The sequence below is a fragment of the Parasteatoda tepidariorum genome, chromosome 9 (assembly GCF_043381705.1).
Source record: "Parasteatoda tepidariorum isolate YZ-2023 chromosome 9, CAS_Ptep_4.0, whole genome shotgun sequence".
Classification (NCBI taxonomy): domain Eukaryota; kingdom Metazoa; phylum Arthropoda; class Arachnida; order Araneae; family Theridiidae; genus Parasteatoda; species Parasteatoda tepidariorum.
This window is the reverse complement of record NC_092212.1, coordinates 68,673,086-68,695,037: the sequence shown is the minus strand read 5'-3', so window position 1 is coordinate 68,695,037 and position 21,952 is coordinate 68,673,086. Positions and strand designations below refer to the sequence as shown.

General features: G+C 29.0%; 1 protein-coding gene across 4 annotated transcripts in view; it reads left to right on the top strand.

Moving 5' to 3' along the window:
* Nucleotides 1-1,385: 1,385 nt before the first annotated feature.
* The window catches only part of LOC107451757 (Rab11 interacting protein), a 33,110-nt gene continuing 12,543 nt past the window's right edge, over nt 1,386-21,952 (top strand). For all 4 annotated transcript variants that reach the window (XM_043044114.2, XM_043044113.2, XM_043044116.2 and 1 more), the window contains exons 1-10: nt 1,386-1,520; nt 3,598-3,700; nt 4,880-5,011; nt 6,827-6,993; nt 9,587-9,765; nt 12,974-13,114; nt 15,168-15,270; nt 16,427-16,528; nt 18,980-19,164; nt 20,599-20,756. In XM_043044114.2, coding sequence (XP_042900048.1) covers nt 3,627-3,700; nt 4,880-5,011; nt 6,827-6,993; nt 9,587-9,765; nt 12,974-13,114; nt 15,168-15,270; nt 16,427-16,528; nt 18,980-19,164; nt 20,599-20,756 — 1,241 coding nt within the window. In that variant the 5' untranslated portion in view covers nt 1,386-1,520; nt 3,598-3,626. The remainder of the gene's footprint in view (nt 1,521-3,597; nt 3,701-4,879; nt 5,012-6,826; nt 6,994-9,586; nt 9,766-12,973; nt 13,115-15,167; nt 15,271-16,426; nt 16,529-18,979; nt 19,165-20,598; nt 20,757-21,952) is intronic.

Here is a 21,952-nt window from a genome sequence, read left to right as displayed (position 1 = left end):
AAAAGCATATCATTATACATTCGTGCCGCTATGCAACCATTACTAGTAAAAATCCTTAATATACTCTATTGAAGAAAGAGATGAAGCGAATCAAAAAACCAACGAAATGGTAAATAAACGAATTTGTGAGTAGGTGAATCAATGTGTAAATAAATAAATAAAAAGTGTGCAAACTACAACAGACAGCGGCCTTTTTTTTATTGTTATTATTAAATAATATAGTTAACTCAGTCTTGACCTAAGCGTTATTGAGCTTTACAATATTTGTTTTAGGATTACATATTTAAGAAACTATTTTATTAAACACCACAACGCGCATTAAAATTTTTTAATTACTTATACTAAAAAGCTCAGAAAAATCTATTTACATTTTTTCGACGAGATATTGTGAATTTTAAGTGATCGAGCTTCTTTTAGCGGAACCCCGATTTTAAAAATAAAGTTAATTAGCAACTATTAATGTACTGATGAAAAAAAGATTACAAATTAATTTAGAAGAAATTTTTTTCATTGCTTTATCAAAAACAGATATATAAAATTTGTTTTTATGCTAGACAGCTAAATTCTCAGGTCTGTAGTTGTTTCTAATTTAGTAGTTTTTATCGTTGAAATTGAATAAAATAAGCTGAATTATGGTTATGGTATGAGACTGGTTATAAGAAGAAAAAAATTCTTTAAAAAAAATTCTTTATTCTCGAATCAGGTTATTTTACTTTGAATTATAAAGTTTGAGAATAAATAATGATGCAATTTATTTGCAAATGCATATTCATTTAATAATTCCTTTTCTTTTTCGTATTTTCCTATCACAATATATTGTTATTAGAAAGTATATATATTTTTTAAATTTTGTTTTTTCTTTCTTCATTGCCATTTTGCTTGAATAATTTTTTTAAAATGAACCGAAATATCAAATAACTGTTAAATTTTTGGAAATATCAAATAAATAAAAATATAGTTTTATGTTACAAAAATTATAACTGGTTAGAAAGAAATTTTAACCCCAGTGACCTTTCCACGTAACCCTAAAGTTCCGCAGAATCCCATTTGGGAACCTTTTTTAGTTCCATGTATTCCATTTTTGTGTGTGGTTTTATCCAGTTTCTTCCGGGTGAAATGCCAACCCAACAATTTGTCTGACCTTTTGTTTATTACAATTTTGTTGTATAACGCAACGGATTTTTAAATCGTATTCTTATGCATTTATGTTTCTATTTCTTAGTGAAGCTTGAAAAATATCTCCTTAAAAACCATTATCTCATTTCACTGCTGTGTTTAAATTCTCATTTGGGAAGTGTTTTAGGTTTTTTACATAATCAGTTACACAATGGAATTGTTGTTTTTCTTTATTGTTAACCATTCATTACCCTTCTTTTTGTGATCTACTTTTTAGTCTATTTTATGAAAGTGTGTGTATACATGTGTATATATTTTTTTTACCTCAAATATTTAAACACATTATTTTTTTTTTTTAATTTCAGTTCAACGTTCTCGAAATCTTCAAAACAAAGGAAGAAAAGGTAAGACCGTTTGTTCTAGATAATTTTGTTTATTAAAATATAACTTTCTTTTTACTTCGTATTGAGTTGCGTTAAAAATAATTCATTATAGATCTTAATTATTGATTTTTATAATTAACTGTTTCATAGGGCTAGTTCATAGATAATTTGGCTTTAAAAAAAAAAAAAACGTGATCGTTTTATTACGATCACTGGTTACCCATTGGTCAAATGCTTTTTTTTTATTTTCTTCTTTGACTCCGCTAAACGCGACAACATTTCAAATCATGGGTTGCAAAACTGTCTCAATTGATGTTTGTCGTCTGATTGGTTTTCATATCCTGGCTATATACGTGTTTCAAGACGTCACAAAATACTTTTCCTTTTTCAGTATTCATATTTATATTAAAATCACCGTCAGGACAGTAATTATAAGTTAATAATAAAAAGAATATAAAAGTACTTTGAATTATTATTATGTAAATACATGAAGAATGGTGAAAAGCTGAATGGTGGAAGCTGGTGAAAACAAAAAGAAAAAAAGAAAATTATCAAACAGCAGCGGTCGCCATAGCAACTCATGCAATGGCGACGCATGCGCGTTGCTTACTATTACTCTTGAACACAGTTGAAAAGTGTGATGACGTCTAAATAAAGTGCGCTCGCCATAAAACCCAAAACAAGAGCCATTTGGCCAATGGGTGAATTCCAATAACGAGTAAACCCATAGTAGCCAATGGGTAAACCCATAGTATTATTAATATTATTACTAAATGTTACTGTTCATATTCATTTTCAGTGATTTAGTTGAGTTGATATTAAAGTATAGTAAATGTGATAAGAATGAATGCATATAAGATTTAAGATTATCCTTTCTGTTAGTCCATTCCGTAAAAAAAAAAAAGAAAGTTAAATTGTAAACAAATTTTTTGTTACTAGTACCTACAATGTAGTATTGATGATTACCTGATTGAATTTACTAGCCCTATCGCGCCAACTGTCAGAAATACGTGCGAGCATGAAGCATAATCATTCAGGGTAAAAATATAAAACTGTTAACCTAACTAATTCTTTAGCAGTTTATTTGAGGGGGGGGATTGTAATAGTTTGATTTATTTCATTCACCGTTACTTAGTTCTAAACAAAAATTACATAGTTAGACTTTGAATTCGAGTTAGTTCCCTTTCTGTGATGTTTTTTAAGTTTCTCGCGGGCCGCTGCCTAGAAGTTGCCAAGACTTAGCGATTATTCTGCCACAGATCGTGATACGGAAATCTCCCGGATCTAAAATACGGAAATCTCCCGGAAATCTTACGAATGCTTCTACGAACTCCCGTCCGGTTGCAATAATTAAATAAGAATAAATGTATAAAAGCTTTAAGATTATCCTTTCTATTATTTCGCTTTGAAAGAATTGCTTTCTTTAAGTGCAAAACGATGTAATGTTTTATTTTATACTAGTCTTTGAACAACCAACCCAATTTAGGATTTACGGCTACTAATGTTCAATAGCCTTGTAATTTTGAACCCAATCCAGAAGAGAAGGGAACTCCTGGATCAAGTATTGGGTGAAATTTGCCTTTTTAGAGAACTTTTTGATTCAGCAAACCCGCATTTCCATTACATCGAGAGGAAAACCTTCCACGGTTAGCCTGACGGCAAGGGGACTCTAACCCATGATTCGCCTACCACTGAGGATGTTTTTACGTGTGCATTGCGGTCTTGCGAGCCGGGTACGGAATCCGAATCAACCAGCTATCGCTGGGATCGAACCCGGGTCACCTCATTGGGAGGCGAGCGCTCTATCCTCTGAGCCACCATGACTCATGATGTAGTGTTAATGATATGGAAATTAATCGCATGAATGATGTTGATAAAATACATCTAAATTAAAAGCAAAGGGTTGAATATGAGCCATGAATTTCATTCTGAGATTTAATTTCTGTTCAATTTAAGAGGAAGAATCAGTTTTAAACGAATGCTTCAAAACGAGATATGAGTTTTTAAGATACTTAACGCTGTATGAATAGTTTCTATATAAGTTATGCTCATTATTATTATTTAATGTTCCGTATTTTAAAGAATTTCGCTTTTTCAGGAACAAATGATGCTTTCGTCCTTATTCAAATGGGTAAAGAAAAATTTCAAACTACGGTTAAAGAGAAAGCTACAGATCCTGAGTGGTATGAAGAATGCGATTTGTAAGTATTAGTCTTAATTGTTATCTTCTATATTCTAATTGTTATATCACTCTAATCGTTTGGATGACAGGAAATTCTAATTACCGATTCTTGCAATCCTCCATCACTGATCGTTGTAGGGCAAAACAGGGAAATTTTGCAACAGTTCAGTGGCCTGTTATAGCATTTTTAACTGTGGCCACTTTTAAAACATGTAGCCCTTTTTTCAGAAATTAAAAATGAATTAGAAGAATTCAGAAATTATTTTTTGTTGAAAGATTTGGCTACGCACCCTGCTAATAGATCAATCAATTGAGCGATTCTCTCGATTTAGAACTTTATTTTTCATTAGGGGACATACAAACATTGCATAGGCATGTTTTTGACAATTTTGAACTTTTCACCACCTCAGGAAAAATGAAATAAATCGCAAAAATCGACCCATGAAAAAATTCCCCATGATTAAGGAAATCCTAACTGAGGTTTTTTTGCTTTTAGTTTGACTTTTACTGTGCTAGTCTAAAGTTATAAGAATAAAACAAAATTTAGGTTTCAATTTCTTTCATAAAGTCTTGAACTGAATATTGTTTAGGAAACTTTTGTGTTCAAAACTCTTGTCCTCTGAAACTCTTCTAAGGAATTTTTTTCTTTCCCCAAATCTGGAGTTTATTCCTGGTTTGAAATTTTTCTTCATGTAATTATGTTTATTTTGTTTTTAAGAAAATTTTGAAAATAAGGGGATTTTTATGTCTTAGTCAATGTTACTCATACCCTTCCTCTTTGTCAGCGAAAATAACAAATAACAAAATGTCTCCCCTTGTTAAGGTCGTACATAGTATTTGAAGGAGCCCTAAGCAATAGCTTTGATAATATAAAGGAAAAAGATTTAAAAATATGAGATTATGCAATATATTTTTATTAATTCCTTCCAATTTTTTTGCATAAAGAACTTTTAATTTTTTTCATTAATGTAAAACATAGCAAGTTTTATCTCCTCATAAATTCATCATTTATTAAATTTTTCGTTATTATAACAAACTTGTACTACTTATTATTTTTTAGCCATGTTTCTGTATAAAGAACTTGTGCTCCTTGCTCCATCTTAAAAAGTAACCTAATTCTGAATAAAGATAAAGGTTATGAGACATACTCAGACATATTTTATTTAACATGACTGCTCACAAATTAATCTTTTTTTAGAACTCTTATTGGTCGAGATTCTGATGTTCATCTGACAGTTTTCCATCGTAATGTTTTGGGATTAGATGAGTTTTTAGGACAAACAAGTGTATCTTTGCAAGGCATTGAAAATTTTGACCGACCTTTCACCAGGTAATTATCTATCAGCTTTAGATCTTAATTTTTTTAAAATCTATTTCCACTTTATTTTTGTGTATTAACTTTATACTTTGATGCATTTATTTGTGTTTTATTGTTTCTTAAGTGTGAAAGAATAAACTTGGGGCGGTATAATAAACTTTACAGGAACACCCACCATACTTGAATTTACTGCAAAAAAGAAAAATTTATTGTATTTAGGTGATTGTTATTGTTGATTAATGTTACATGCCTGTAGTTTACTGTTATTAGACGCAATATAATAAATAGGAAGAAATTAAAACTAGTTGACTCAAATTTTTTTCGTATTGTGTCTGAAAACAAAAGAAAAGTTTCTATTTGCAATGAAAAGTAATCGAATTGTAGATAAGTTATATTGTAAAGCTATTGAAATCCGATAAAATTATTTTATATCAAATATTCTTACAGTATCAACTTAGTTAATTCTTATGAAATTTTGATTGTATGATTTTCTTTTTTTAAAACTAAAATTGTTTCTTTAAATGTTACTACTTTTCTTTATGGTGTAATTGAAGTATTTTGTTAATCCTCTGAAAAACTTTTGTTATCTATCTTTTTTGTAAACAAATATTTGTTATATGTATATATATGCGTGTGTGTGTGTTACTGTGAATGACTGAACGTCAATGGTGAATGTCAACAACCACATAGTCGCTTTGTCGAATGTCCAAATTTTTTAAAATCTGATTTGATATTAATTTATTCATCGATATTATTATATTTATTCGTTATTTTAATATCTGCTGAGGATAGATTAGGAGAAACGTCAGTGTTCGGAGTACCGGTTAATAGCATACTGGGCAATGACTTTTGACCTAGTATGCATTTTGGACACTTACCAAAGCGACTACAATTTGTCTAAGCTAAGAACTCCTCCCGCCACAAAGTCTGAGGCCGTCTGGTGCTATGGAAACAAAATGACGCATTTTAGAGAGGGTAGCTTCACTCTAGGACTAACACAATAGACCGAAGAAAGAGCGACCGAAGATTCCCTTTCTCTCGCCGACACAAGCCAAAATCACCCCAAAACAGTGACCCTGCACCCCTTCTTAAAATAGTCATTCATACCTCGTTACCATAGTCACCGCCACAGGTCCAGATGAATGTCTGGGGGAGTTCTTATTTTAGTCAAACTATATGCGATGTCAACATTCAACAGTAGAAGTCAACAACCACCCAATTTCTGTCATTCACAGTAATATACAAGTATATATATATATATATATATATATAGCTATTTCACTATTTATAATCAAGCCATTCATTTTTTAAGTAATCAAGAAAAATTGTTTGCTATTTTATATTTGTAACCATATTATTTGAGAATTTTGAAGTAAATTATAAGGAAATAGATCTAAAAATAATTTGTCGGATCATTTATTCTTTTGAAATTTTAGATAATCTAATATTGATTAGATAATCTAAGTTTAGATTAATAATGTTTAGATTATCTAAGATTGAAATTAAATTTTTACCACTCCAAGAATAGCTTTCAGGCACCACTTTCACCATTAAAATATCTACCACTCTAAATGTTAATGTTTTAGTAACCACTATAAAAGTTAATGTTTTTTGTAATTAATGTCTAGTGACCACTATATTTAGTGGTTTTCGGGTATTATATGGGAGGAGTGCAAAAAGTAACTGTTGTCTTGTAAACTTTTACTGTTTGTGTACAGTTTTTTACGCCTTTGAAAGAATACAGAGTGCAAAGGGTTAAGTTTCCGAATTGTATTCCTCTTCCTTATTTATATTGTATTTTTTGTTATCAAATGAATATTATTTCAGGTGGTATACTTTAAAGGGGAAAAGCGAAAAAAGTGAAGATAAGAATAGAGGAGAACTTGAAGTACGAATATCTTTTATTGTTAGACGTTGCAATGACACACAGAGCTTAAATGATCTGAGCTTCAAGAAAAAGAAGCATTCCATTAAAAACTTAGCTGTTAGTGTTGGTAAGTTACTTCTGCCATGGATATTTGTAAGAGTTATAATAATCTAATTACATTTACCATTCAACATTGTATTTGTTAAACCATTGTTTGCGTGGTCTTATAAATACACTACAGAGTTCAAAATTGACAGTGGTCCAGGATCACTGATTTACACTTGAGTAACCATAAAATAATTATCAGTGGTCCCCCAGACCAGCAAACAATGTAAAAGGATGGTGTGCTTTTTTTATTTTATTTTAATTATTTTTATTTTCCGTTTCATGTTGGTAGTAGTGTGTCTCGTGTTAGTGTTGGTAAGTTACTTATACCCTGGATATTTGTAAGAGTTATAATAATGTAATAGCATTTACCATTCAACATTGTATTTGTTAAACCATTGTTTGTGTGATTTTATAAATACACTACAGAGTTCAAAATTGACAGTAGTCCAGGATCACTGAATTACGCTTGAGTCACCATAAAATAATTATCAGTGGTCCCCCAAACCAGCAAACAATGTAAAAGCATGGTATGCTTTTTTTTAATTTTATTTTAATTATCTTTATTTTCCGTTTTGTGTTTCGGTCTGTTTTTTTGTCACAAATATCATATTTAATCATAAATGAGACCATTACACATACTTCGTGTTTTATTTAAATTTTATAACCGTCGTTGAACTACCAACCCAATTTTGGGTTTACGACTACTAATGTTCAACTCCGTAGCCTTGTAATTTTGGAAACATTCCGGAAGGCAAGAGAACTCGTGGATCAAGTATTGATCCATGATCTGTCTACCACTTAGGATAATTTACGTCAGTACTGTGGTCAGTCTAAGCTGGGTGTGGAATTCGCATCGACCAGCTGTCGCTGGGATTTGAACCTGGTTCAGCTTATTGGAAGGCGTATGCTCTATCCTCTGAGTATTTTAATTTTTCATTAAATAAAAAAGAAGCTAATAGAGATATGTAAACAAGTCAGTCAACAGACCTATATATAATAAACATGAGCTCACAAAAATTTTGTATCCACCTTGGAAATTTTTTTACTATTATTAAAAAAAGAATTATAAATCTGCTTTTTTTTAAAAAAAAAAGTTGTCTTTTCAGACTTAAACCTCGGAAAAAAAAATTTTTCCCGCAAAAATTATAAAAATTTCTACCAATACAAACGCGATTTAAAATCACATCGTGATTCCTATTTACATGATTTAAGATATCACACTGTGCTTCCTATTTTCTCAATTTTGTATCAAATATCGCTTTTAATTATTCACCCGATTTAAAAGCGACTATTATGATTAATGTTTAAGTGACTTAAAAATTATTCGGACCCTAATTTAGAATCAAACCTTGATTTTCTTATTCTAGGAATTTTAAAATCAAATATCGAGATTCGTTTTCATGTGATTTTAAAATCAAACAAAAATAATTATATTCACGTCATTTAAAAACCACACAGTGAGATTCATATACTCACAGTTTAATTAAATGAATAAAGTTTTGCATTGATATTTGTTGATAATGTTCTCTGGACAAATACTTCCTACACACACAATCTTCTTTCTGAAATTTCTGATATTTTTTCAATTATTTGAAAAGTGTTTTTGCACAAGACATTTTTCGATTAGTATTTTTCAGCTCTTTTGGTTTTTGACTGAACTCATCTCTGTAATATGAATCAATACAGAATTCAAAAAAAGAAACCTAAACGTTTTTGAGAAATTTCAAGATTTTCAAACAAATTTTGCAATGAAAAGGTTGAAACCAGTTACAAGAGTTAATGTGTGCCGAAAGCTTTGTATTTGAGATTTTGTGTTAGAAAGTTTTTCATTTCATCTAAGTCTGCTAGTGAAAATGTGTAAAAACTAATGATTTCTTTTAGTTACTGGCTTTTCAGACCAGCGACTAATTTTTCCTTATTTCTATTCATGCACTTTTTCGAAATATTTAATATTTGTTTTCAAGTTTAGCAATCTAATTCAAAATATAGTTATTTGGGCTGTAAGGGTTGTAAGGCAGTTGAAATAAAATAAAATAAAAATTTTTTTGTTTAAAAAAAAAAACCCAGTTCAGATATCTTCGGATTAAAAATAAATTGGTTACTAAAACTAAAAAAATATCTATATATTTTTTAATCTGATTACTGAAAGAAACATAAACAGATTGAAACAATTGAGAGTCCACTATTAATAAAAATGAGCAAATGGAAATTAATTTTTTTATAAGTCTAATTTGATTTGTACAGTGTTTAGTTTTTAATCTTAAGATTAATTGCAAAATGCATATATCTTGAATAAGTTAAAAAATTCATTAACGTCTCAATAAGTTTTAAAAAAATTTAGCATCACAAATCATTTAATATTTTTATTTTTCATTTCGTCTTATAGTGGTTGCTAAAAATGCTAAAATTAACCAACTGCAGTAGCTAATGCTACTGCAGTTGGTTAATTTTTATGAACTGTGAAAAATATCAATTTAACTCCTTTTATTCTTTGGAATTTAAATAGGAAAAAAATTATGTATTATTACTTGTTTTTTTCAAAAAAAAACCTTGTTTTTTAATTTTTTTAATATGCAAAATTTATTTTATTGACTTCATCAATAATTTTGCAGGTCATAAAATTCAAAAATTGCCTTCAAGGAGTGTCTCATTTAAGACTTTTGATCCAAGAAAGAAATTGGAGAGATTGAAAGAGAAAAGATCATCGGGTTCTTTAAGTAATGAAATTGGAGATGACGAGTTCAATGAAATGTTTAGTCACGTTCCTATGAAACGTCATGGAGCTCTTTATGTAAGTTTAATTAAAAAATAACCTATTTGAACTTTAATAAATAAATACTAATGAGCTCATAAATGTTTTTTTTATTTTTGGAATTAATCTTGTTTAAAAGATTAGTTGATTGTATAATTTGTTAATTGTTAAAAATGTGTTTTTAAAGTTCTTAAATAATTCTTATCTTTTTAGTTATGTATTAATAAAAAAGGATAACATACAGCATAATAATAATGCAAAACTATTAAAAGCATAAAAATAATTCAATACTTAGTTGTACAAATTTAATGCTTTTTTTTTTTTTAAATTATCTGCTTTTGTATTTATCATGTTGCTTTTTGATATTCATTCAAGAAGGGTTTCCTCTAAGTTTTCTTATTTTTTAACACATTTAAAATTGAAAAAATAAATAAATAAAATTTAATCTCACACTAAACTGTTCAGAAGAAAACTATACAGTACTTTCAATTGTATTATTATTTCTTACTTAGAGGATTTGTATTTCATTTGTCCTTTTTAACTAATTTAATATGAAAAAAGGCTTTGATGTCTGTTATAGATTGCAGGCTCATAAGTTAAGAATAAGTTTAGGCTTTATTATAAACTTTTCTTGCATAAAATCTTTCTAATTTAGCGCACCTTATTTTTTTACTCTGTTTTTCTTTTCCCTTTTGCATTTTTTTAAAAAAAAGCATTTTTTTATTTATTTTCCAAAAGTTGAATCACAACTGTTATTTTTTAAAATTTATCTGTGTTATTATATTAATTTCTTAATTATCATTCATGCCTATGCCATTTCATTAAAAGCTATCTTTTATTATTTCTGAGGATAGTTACGCTCATGATAAAATTTGTTACTATCTTTTTTTTTAACACTTTGCGTAGTTAATTATAATATTAATTTCGCAGTAATTACTGAATGTTATTTGTACTATGATATAACATGTAATAGTTAAATAACGTGATTAACTTGATATTAATGAAAATTCTAATGTCAATTTAATAATAGGGGAGAGGGGGGCACATGTGAACAAATTTTTTTATTTCTTCATTTTTCGAAAAATATCATCAATTTTTCATAGTAAAAAAGTCCATATGTTTAAATAGTATTTTCTTTGTCTTGTGGAATTTTTTGAGATTTTTCAATAAAATATTTCTTTATTTTATAATATTTTAGAAAAATGACTTCAATTGTTCACATGTGCCCCTATTGGGGGCACATGTGAACAGGCCTGGGGCACATATGAACAAGATTAAAAACACAAAGCAATCATCATATTTCAAAGAAAAAAAATCTTTAATATAACAGATATAGATACGCATTATACTGAGGGGGTTGTAGCTTACTATGTGAATTTAAATTGTACAACAGTACTGTCAATAAGAAAATAATTTTTCAGCTGTACAATAATTTATCCGTAATTGGGTTTTTCGCAACTTCATGTTCCACGGGTGTTGTAATGGGCCTTTTTCTTTCTTCTCTAATACTCTTTCATGCTTTTTTTTTATTTTTTCTATCTTTTCATTTGTAGCTTTAACAATTCTATTTTCTCAGGTGTATCAGTTAATATGCGTGATGCGCGATCAACCATTTAATAAAAAAAAATTTTTTTAAAGGAAAAATTAATAAATTAATTATGGAAAATTAAATAATGATAATTTTAAATGCATACATATTTTTTAAACTTATAATATCATGAGGATAATAATCTTAATACTATGTAGGGGCACTTGTGAACTGTTCACATCTGCCCCAGATGTTTTGTTCACAAGTGCCCCCATCATCCTTCTTAAACCTAACTTGAAAAATAAAGAACTTTTAATTGAGTAAAAAAAAAGAATAATTGTCATAAACTTACCTGAATGTTCATATAATGATCTGCAATAGTTAATTTTAGTTTATTAGTTGATTTATATTATGCTTTCACTTGGAGAAGCGAGCGATTATAATATATGCAACACCAGCTGATACAAAGAAATTGTCAGAATAGACCAACAAAATGTCTCATTGCTCTGAAAGTTTTTCAGAGAGGTAGGACTAGTACTGCCATCAATTGAAAATTTTTCGAGATTTTTTATTTCAAATCATATTGGTAAAACATACCATGTTCACATGTGCCCCCTGTTCACATGTGCCCCCCTCTCCCCTATAGATTGTTTTAGGAGTAAAAGAAATCATTTCTTATAGGCTAAAATATTTAATTTATATTTAACAAGATTCCTTAAAAAAGTATACAATTTTATTTTTTCTCCTTTTCTCAATTTATTTATAATATTATATTACTGAATATCAGTTGATAAAAAAATCTGTCATTTATGCCTTTTAATTCAAAATTGATGAAGCCTATTTATGATATTTTTGTTGCAAATCATTAACCATTATTAGGTTAGTTCAGGATTATTTTTAAATTAAATAAAATAAAAAATAAATTTGTGTGAGCATTTAAAGTTTACATTTATAACATTTTAAAGTTTTTATTATTAATCATACCTTACTTAATTTTTTTGCATCATATTTTGTTATCATTAATTCAAGATACTTTTTGTTTATTTTTCTTTACTCTCTTCTGTTTTTGTGTCTTTATCATACCTGTCAAATCTCCTTTTTTTTAACGAGGGCTCCTGTATTTTACAACTCTCTCCTATTTACCTGTGCATTCTCCAATTTCTCCATATTTTCTGAAGAAATTAAAAAAAAAAAAAAATTGGCAACAAAATATCCAGTGATGACAAAAATACTTCTTTTGTTCATCAACAGATGGTGCTATTGCCAGTATTGCAGTATGTTGAGTGTTAATACTCTAAGTAATGGTTTAAAAAAATCTTCTTTTGATTAAGATTTATATGCATTTTTTTTACTTTGTTAAATGTATGTGCTTATATTATTTCCAATTTTGAATATCTTTTTTTGACTTACATGTTTATGCATGATGTATCAAAACTACTCGTAGCCTGAAAATGTCGCTAGTAAAATCTCTGTTATTTTATCTCTCTAATGTTAGCAGGTATGCTTTATGAGTCTGTTAATATTGGTTCATTTACTAGGTTAATACTGAAATTTTTACTTTGAGCTTAGCACAAGATTACATTTAATTTGTTACATTACTTTGTGCCACTATACATTATTACATTAATTTGTGCCATAAAACCACAACCCATCCTCTTTCTAACAGTGAATATAAAAATTAAGTTAATTATTTTTAGTAATTTTTATTCTCTTATCTAGAGTAGCACATTATCCTTGCCCCAATCAGCCATGATAACCAGTTCCATACAAGAAGCTGAAAGCTTAGATGAAATACCACAAGAGGAAGAAGCAGCAGAAATGTCTGATAGCTCCAATTCAGTGGAAAGTCAAAGCTCTAATGTAAGTATTGATGTTACGGAAACAACAAAAGGATGCATTAATTCTAATATTTTGTCTATAATTTCATATTTATTATGTCATATTTTTCTACAAATTTGTTTGATGATTGATTATACAGGAATCCCATGGGTTTGAAAAATGTTCAGTACATTCTCGGAAATAAGACTCTCACTTTTTTGGCGATTCAACAATCCTCGAACCTATTTTGTTAATTTTGAGTCTCATTTTGCCTGATTTGTAAAAAAATGCGAACTCTGAAATGTATGACGAAAATGATTCCTCAACTTGAAGCCTCATCGTAATGCATTGTGGGATATTGTTTTCTAGAATGACAAAATTAAAATAAAAACTAGACAATCGAAAGTAAAGTGATGAATTTAGCCGTCCAGCCTGTATGATGTGGTCAAGGAGTTAGTCTCATTCCTGAAAGATCCAGGGTTCGATTCCCGCTTTGGGCATGGATGTTATTTGTCTCTTTATTACATTTTGCCACCTATATGGTGCCAAAGTTAAAATGATTTATAGAAAATTTTAACACATTGGGCCCTATGAGTTTTTCTTTGGAAAAAAATAGAATGATGAAATATTTCTTCAGTTTTGACAAAATTCTAAAAGTGACAATAGTTATTCATAGATAGTGAATGATGATAGTTATTTTGCCTTTTTGACAAAATTTGTGCCCATAGCATATGCCAGGAAACAGTTTCATCAAAAACGAAGAAAGTTTTTTGATATTTGAGTATTTATTTTTATTACTGTTGGGAAGTAAATTTACATTAAAGCCTGTAGCAATTTTTTTATTATAAAACCTGACTTTAAAGTTGAGAGATCTTGCTGGATAAAATTATCAAAGAAATGTGTTTTTTTTAAAAAGTAATATGCAATGGTGGCTGCAAGTATATAAAGATATTGATGATAGTTTCATTTTTTGTTACAAATTTTCAAACTTTTTAAGGTTGGTGGATATCCTATAACAAGATCATTTTAAAAATAAACCTGTAATAAAAATTGCAAAAACTTGTAGGAAATAAAATTTTAAATGTCCATTTTACAAGAATATTCCATTAAATTTTAATTTTAATCTTAAGTTTTTTTTTCTGTTGTGATTTTATTTGCAACTAAACTAAAACTGTTTTTTGTTTGAAGGCTCGTGAATAATCTTCTATTTATTTATTTATTTATTTATTTAAATTTTCAGTTACTGCATTTCTTTGTGATTTCCTGTTTTTGAAAAAACATAAATAAATTACTTTTTATTAGAAAATGATATTTATTTTTTTATTGTGCAATTTTAAATTAATATATTCTATTTTATTACTGAAGTTCAAAAGTTAATTTTTCTTTTTATTGCTAATTGAAAGTTTTCATTAAGAAAATAGTAGTAACTATTTCTTAATAAAGTAAAAATTATCTAAACCATAAATTTATGAATTTTTTTCAAGAGTTTAAAAAAATACATTATTAATTTCTCGTTAGTAAAATTTTATGTTGATTTTTTAAAATGTTACTCAGTTCATTTCGAACATTGGCATTGTATTAATTTATTAATTGAGCATTTTAACTAGCATTTAATCTGTTTAATTTGTTTTTAATTTATTTATTTATTATAGATGTTTGATATTGAATATCTAAACATGGAGGCACTTAATGGCTGTGCTAACTTTTGAGTTAGCAGTATATCATATTCAATAGGTTTTTTTTATCTTTAAAAAATTCCAATATTTTTTTAAAATTCATTTTAAAAGAATTCATAATTTTTTTTAAAAATTAATAACTCACTCTTACATTAAACGTCATTACTTGTCTTTGCTTTAGGCCACAGAGTTATTTGTTTATTGCTAAGAGAAATATTTAATTTTTCTATTCTCTGACTTGTTTTAAATGTATTGCTACTTATCATTTACTTTAAATTTAGATTTTAATGTGGAGTTACATTTATTAATCAAGTATACCTGCATTAAATGTATTTATATTAATCAAATATATTTTGATATTTATTTATTTATTTTTTGTTTAAATATTTGATTTTAAGTAAGATTGTATACATTTTCAGACTTCTAAACAGTCTTTACAGAAAAACATTTCCTTTCCTGCCACAGAAACAAAGCTATTAAACCATGGAGAATGGACAAATCGCATTTTATCGCATGCTAAAGGTGTGAAAATTTTAAACTTATATAATTTTTGCTAATGTTGTTAGTAATGTTGTTTCTTTGCTTGGACGGGTACTCATCTACTCAGACTAAATTGCTCTGGACTGTCCTAACAGTCTTTAAAAAACTCTATGTAAAGTGCATAACAAAAGTGGGAAATTTTTTGATTTTGTGAAAGTATAAAAAAAACAAGAATCTGAGTGAGATTGAGATCGGAACAAAACCTATAGTACGTAGCGTTTTTAAAAAGTGCTTAATTTTCCCTTTACGAAAATGAGTTTTTTTCTCCTTAATATGTCAATTTTTGTCGCGTATTATACAAAAGTGTAGTTTTCACGTAGTTCTATTCAATGTTTTCACAATTCCTTCAAACACAATGCATTTCGGCATACTGTCGGGCCGTAGCGTATGAAACCACCATTAACTTTACATGTTTGATGAAATACTTGCAGGTCCGCATGTGCGTATACTGAACTGTTTTCGGTGAGATTCTTGTACTCTCGTATGCAACTTGCTGGATTTTGCCTGATATTTTCAATTTCTGGCTTTATTTTCCACTCTCTGAAATGAAACCAAAAATTCTTTCTATGGTGGCTAATATAATCAAGAAGAGTTCTTTGTCAGAAACTAGTTATTTTATCGTAATCATGTAAAGACTTTGAAATTTTTTTATTTTTAATGACGGGCACTTGAGGTTTGTCCCATTGGCCACTGAAATGCCAGAACTGCTACTCTCTTCTCGTTAGCCAGTGGACACCTGTGGCGAAGCCACTGCGGTGGAGCAGCGTCGCCCACGTCACACAACCACAAACCCGCTTATAGGGCGGGTCACATTCATACACAAAAGAGAAAGGACATAGAACACAGAGAAAGAAACATCCAGAACTGAGAAGGATTCTGAAGGAAACTGAGCAGGATTCGAACCCGCGGCCAATGGCTCCTCAGTCAGACACGCTAACTACTCGGCCACCTGGTCGGCAAGTCTTTGAAAATGATTTTGCATTTTGTTAATCTATGTAGTGCTTAAAAATATTTTTTATTGCTTAAAATGTACTTAAGAGGTCTTATTTTTTGTTGAAATGTTTGGCTATTAATTTTTAATTGTGTTAGCTTGTTCTTTTCGTAATTGCAGTTAACCGAAATTTCTTTTCTTTTTTAGACTCTCTAATGGCTAGATCTGAAACAAATCTCATTGAAGCTTTAAAATCAGATTCGCCTTCAGCACCTACTAGACGGAGCAAGTTCGAAACATTGCGGAATAGTAAGTGAAAATCTTACATTTAAAATTATTTACAACTTCTAATAAAATGCTATTAATATCCATTGACTAAACTTAATATGCAGTCGTGCTTAGAGATGAGACTGGCTTAGCTCAACCCTGGGTCTGATTTGGGCTCGGGCTCCATTACTGACAAAAAAGGTTTTAGTCATGCTCGGACTCATGATAAAATTAAGATTGGTATTTAATCCGTGGCAGAATCGCAGAAAGATTTTTTTTTTGAAAAGCAAAAAAAATTTCTTTTCTACAGAAATTTACACGTAATATTTGAATCATGCTTTTAGATAATCACTTTTTGACTTGATCAATTTACACCGATAGTATCGTAAATCAATGTAATATTTTGATTGTATTTTCGGCAGTTAATGATATTGATTTTCATGTGAGTTTTAAACATCCCGATATATTTCAAACAATATGGAAAATTCGAATAGTGAATTTGAGTATTTACTTTTTAAGGCAATAATTATTTCGAATATCGGCAGTTATTGCTATTGGTATTTCTCCATAGTTTTTAAATCTGATATTATTTATTATAGCCATTTAATCCCAAAGTGAAACACTCTTTTTAAGAGATTCGCGTGTTTTACTACTACAGATTTCATGATTTTTAATTATTTTTTTGATGATTATTTACAAATTTATTCATTTTTGATTTTTATGATGATTATTTACAAAATGCGAAAAAGAAAATAATTTCTGCTTCCTCCCCCCCCCAACAAAGTGGGAAAATATCACCTATAACATTAGAATAAAAAATTTATAGTTTTTATTTTTTATTGTTTTTTGTAAACACAGCGCTTTTGTTATTTTAAATTAGTAACATATATGTTTGTTGTCATTAAAAGTATCTTGCAGAAAGATATTAGTGCTAGAGAGTTTCGTTGCAGATAGCTCGAAAAAATTCTGCCACAGGAGTATTTAAATTGGTAAATTCTGGCTATTTGTTTAAAAACTTCTGGGTGGTGTTTTCTTTTTTGATCACTTCAATTATTCTATGTTTGGTTCCCATCGCTTAGTTTTTTTTATATCCAAATATTTTGATGGGTAAAGAATTATCATCCTTTGGCTTTCAAAAATTTCTAATGTCTTCAAGACTCTAATCACAAATGTTAAAATAATAAGTAAAATTTAAAGAGCCCACTCTCTAAAGATGAAAATTATAATTTTTGAATCAAATGTGACCATTATATGTTTTTCTTTGAATAACAGTGTTACATAAAAAATGTTACAATGATCTTTGTTAACATACATAGACAGTGAAGTGAGTTCTGGAATATAAAAAAGTTTTGCGATGGTTTTATTACTTTATGTTCACTGAATGGTATATAAACGAACACCGTGACCATGGAATATTTTCTCTCTCTTTTAGCAACAATATCTGAAAATCATATTTTATTTCCATGTACAGTGCACCAAGAAAAAATGCAACACCTTAAATAATTTTTGATCTAAGGATCGGTTTCACTTTCTGGGACTCAATTTTAAAGCTTAAAAGGATTGACTTTAAGTATGATAATTAATAAGTACAGATGATATTTCAAGTTATGAAATCAGACGCAAAAACGTACTTTTTCTGAATAAACATACCATTTTCTTAAGGATTCTGATTTTTGACCCCTAGGTGGTAGCTGCAATCTGGAAAATATGGGCCCAATAGTTTGGTCAGGAAAGAACTCCAAAGTATGGACCCTGTAATGTTAATTTAACTTTTTGGGTATTTCGCTATATCTCGAGAAATTTTTAAGCAAATTAAAATATTTTTGCATGCAATTGTAAAATTTGTTTCTCCAACGATAATTCCATGCAAAAAATAACTAATGTTAAATATATATTATTTATTATTTTATTCATTAATAGTCGCAAATCTTTTGAATTGTCATCATCATCATAGTTGGCCAGACAGCCCAATGTGAGCCAATGCCTTCCTCTAAAGATTTCTCCATGACGACTTCTGATTTATCTTTGATCTCCAATTCTTTTCATTAATTGCGAGAAAATGAGGCTCCACTGAGTCTGACTCCACTTTTGAATTGTAAGGTATAGAATTATTTGCATTATTTGTAATTTTACTTGGCAAAATACAAAATCGGTGAGATGGTTCCAGAAAAATCCAATTTTAAAATTACGCATTTAGTTCAGAGTGAGTTTATATTCAGATTATTCAAAGTCTGTTTATTCAGAGAAAGAACGCTGTTGTGTCTGATTTCGTAGCTTAAAATATCGTCTGCACTAATTAATTAGCATATTTCAGGTCACCCCCTCCAGCCATTAAGATTGAGTCCTAAGTTGTGAAAATTTATTCAGGGTGGTCCCTTTTTTTGCGTGCTGTACATTGTGGAAAACTTTAATGCACTGCTACACTATCACATTGTACTCAAAATTAAAAAGTAATTTGCAATCTAATATTAATTTGTTTCTTTAATGTTTCAGATCTCAGAAGGCACACCTTACAACTCTCTGAATCTCCAGATTTATCAGTTTTAGCTCTGGCAAACAGCAAAAAGAAAAACGCACTAGAGTCTTTGAAACAAGACTTACCAAAGAACAACCAAGCTTCTACTCCAGAAGGTATTCCACCAGAAATAATTCAGCAATATGAGAAAATGAATCATAAGGTATAACTTTTGGTTAGATCACTAATAATGCAAACCAACAAATTTACTTCACTTTTATTTTTTGTTTATGTATGTTAGCAAAAACAGCACTACATCAGGGGACACACTGTCTGCTAACATACTGGAGTCTTTCTGTAGTCAGTGGTAAAACCCAAAACTGACTGTGCCCCGATGTCCCATAATCAATAAACTAAATAAGAAAATGCAATAAAAAAATCTAATATTGAAACAAAAGATTAAAATTCACTAATAGACAAAAAAAAACGCAAGCCAAAAGTACACTGAGAAAATACTAATAAGGCCACCTCTACATATAAAAAATATAAATAAAGATAAAGTTACAGTTACAAACCCTGATGAAGTGAGGTTTTAGCTAACGTACATATCTTTAAAATTTCGTTTTGCTTGTTTTTGGTTTTAGTTTTTATTTAAATTGTCTATATAAGACAAATTTGGTTTTAGCCCTTTTCTATTTTGACTTATTAAAGTAATTTTCTTATAATTTGCTTAGATCAATTTCATACTTTGATTGAATTTTAAAAAAATGTTTTATTGAATGCATATTGTCTCTTTTTTTTTAAAAAATAAGATTTCAATATTGTTTTAGTTATTGTTTATTTTTAAAAGTGTTGTTTTTGATTTTCCAGATTGAAAAGAATTAAAGCAGAACATGTAAATTGTAATACTGTTATTAGAATTTTACTATTTTTAAATTTGACATGGAGAACTCATTCTTGAATTAGGTGTATGCCTGGGTTTATTTAAATGGTTAAACCTAAATTGTTTTATCACGAATTCATAGATGTGTCTTCTTTAAATAAATTTGTTTGCAATGAAACAATGGTTTTATAGATTGGAAGATTTATTTTCCATTTATTGTTTAAAAGCATGTTTAAATGTATGTTTTAAACAATTTAGCTTTCCACTTGAAATTTCGAAAAAATTGAAATTTATTGTAAACTTATTCAGATGGTAGATTAAGGTTTGTAAAGTTGAGAAAATGCTTTCTTTAAAGCCTTTAGTGCATTATGGGAGATAACAATAAAACATTTTTTCCCTATACATAAAGTGTTTCATTTAAAATCTAATCAGATATATTTTATAGACCATTCAAATTAAGCCTGATATATTTCTTAGAGAAGGCATCATTTGCGTCAAATTTTAAGATGTTAAAATTCAATTAATAATAATATAATTTCTATATTCTTTTTAATATAATTTCTATATAAAAGACTTAAAGTGTCCAGTGAAAAATTAACTTATAGTTAATATTTTTATCAAAGGTATAATTTTGTAATAATTTTCGTGAAAATATATTTTATGTTAACTATGAAATAAAGATAAGCAGCTCTAAATTTAAAGTTATCCATGAGATTGGTTGTATCAATTATAAGATAATTTACGCGACTCCTAAGATATTATTACGTTTTTCAGGAATTAGTGTATTTAGCGATCAAACAACAAGGGGATTTAGAGAGACAAAGGGATAAAATAGCAGACTTGGAAAATTATTTAGACAATTTATTGGTTCGTGTGATGGAAACAACACCTAGAATTCTTCAAAAACCAATTTTGAATGCATCGTGTCATAGGTAATCACTTCTCTGCATTTTTTTTAAAAATATTATATTTTTAATTATTGATAACATGTCTTAATTCTTCATGACATACAAAATAAAATTTTATTACCAAAACATATAATGTTAATGCATGAAATTATATATGCACATTTATTTCTACTCTATTTACTTTATAGTTTCATTTTTAAATGTGTTTAAGATCATCTAGATAATGTGAATAAAAAAATTAATGTAATGTAGTATAAGAGGAAACATATATATACAGTGAAACCTGTGTATAACAATACTGTCTATAACGATAAACCTGTCTATAGCGATATTTCCTTGAGGTCCCGGTGAAATTCCTATTTACTCAATGTATTTTTAACTTGTTTATAGCGATAACCACTTTTCAGTTAAACATGTCTACAACGATAATTTTCCCTCTTTTGATAGTTGATAGTTCCATTCCGATTTTTCTACCGTTGGAAAACGACTCCCCATCGAGCTTAAATGTGAGATAACAAAATGTTTTTTTTTTTTTCATCTCCTTTGTATGTAATATTCTTTCGTTGTTTCTGAGAAAAAATGCCACTTTTAGGGAAAATTAGAGCAGTAGAAATGGGTGAGGGGTATTGTAGTAGGGAGAGAGCTTCGTCAGAAATGCTGATGAAACTGGCTTATTTTATCAGCTCATGCCAGATAAAACAATGGCATTTAAGGGAGAAAATTGTAAAGGCGGTAAAAAATCAAAATGGAGGTTAACTGTTCTACTTTGTGCAAACAGTACTGGAACCGATAAACTGAAGCCGTTCGTTATAGGCAAATACGCTAAACCTAGATGTTTTAAGAATGTGAAAAGTTTACCAGTTGACTACAAGGCAAACAAAAGAGCCTGGATGACAGAAGAAATATTTAACAACTGGCTGCTTGATGTGGATAAGGAGATGAAAAGAAAGAAGAAAAAAATAGCTCTCTTAGTTGACAACTGCACTCCTCACAACAATCCTCCAAGTTTGAAAAATATAAAATTGTTTTATTTTCCCCCAAATTGCACGTCGATTCTACAGCCATTAGATTTGGGAATAATAAAATGTTTCAAAGGATACTATCGAAAAAGATTAGTTCAGAACGTTGTTTATAATCTGGATAATAAACTCCCAAATCCTTATGCAGTTGATGTAAAAAATGCATGTGATTGGATTTCCGGAGGGTGGAATTCATTGACA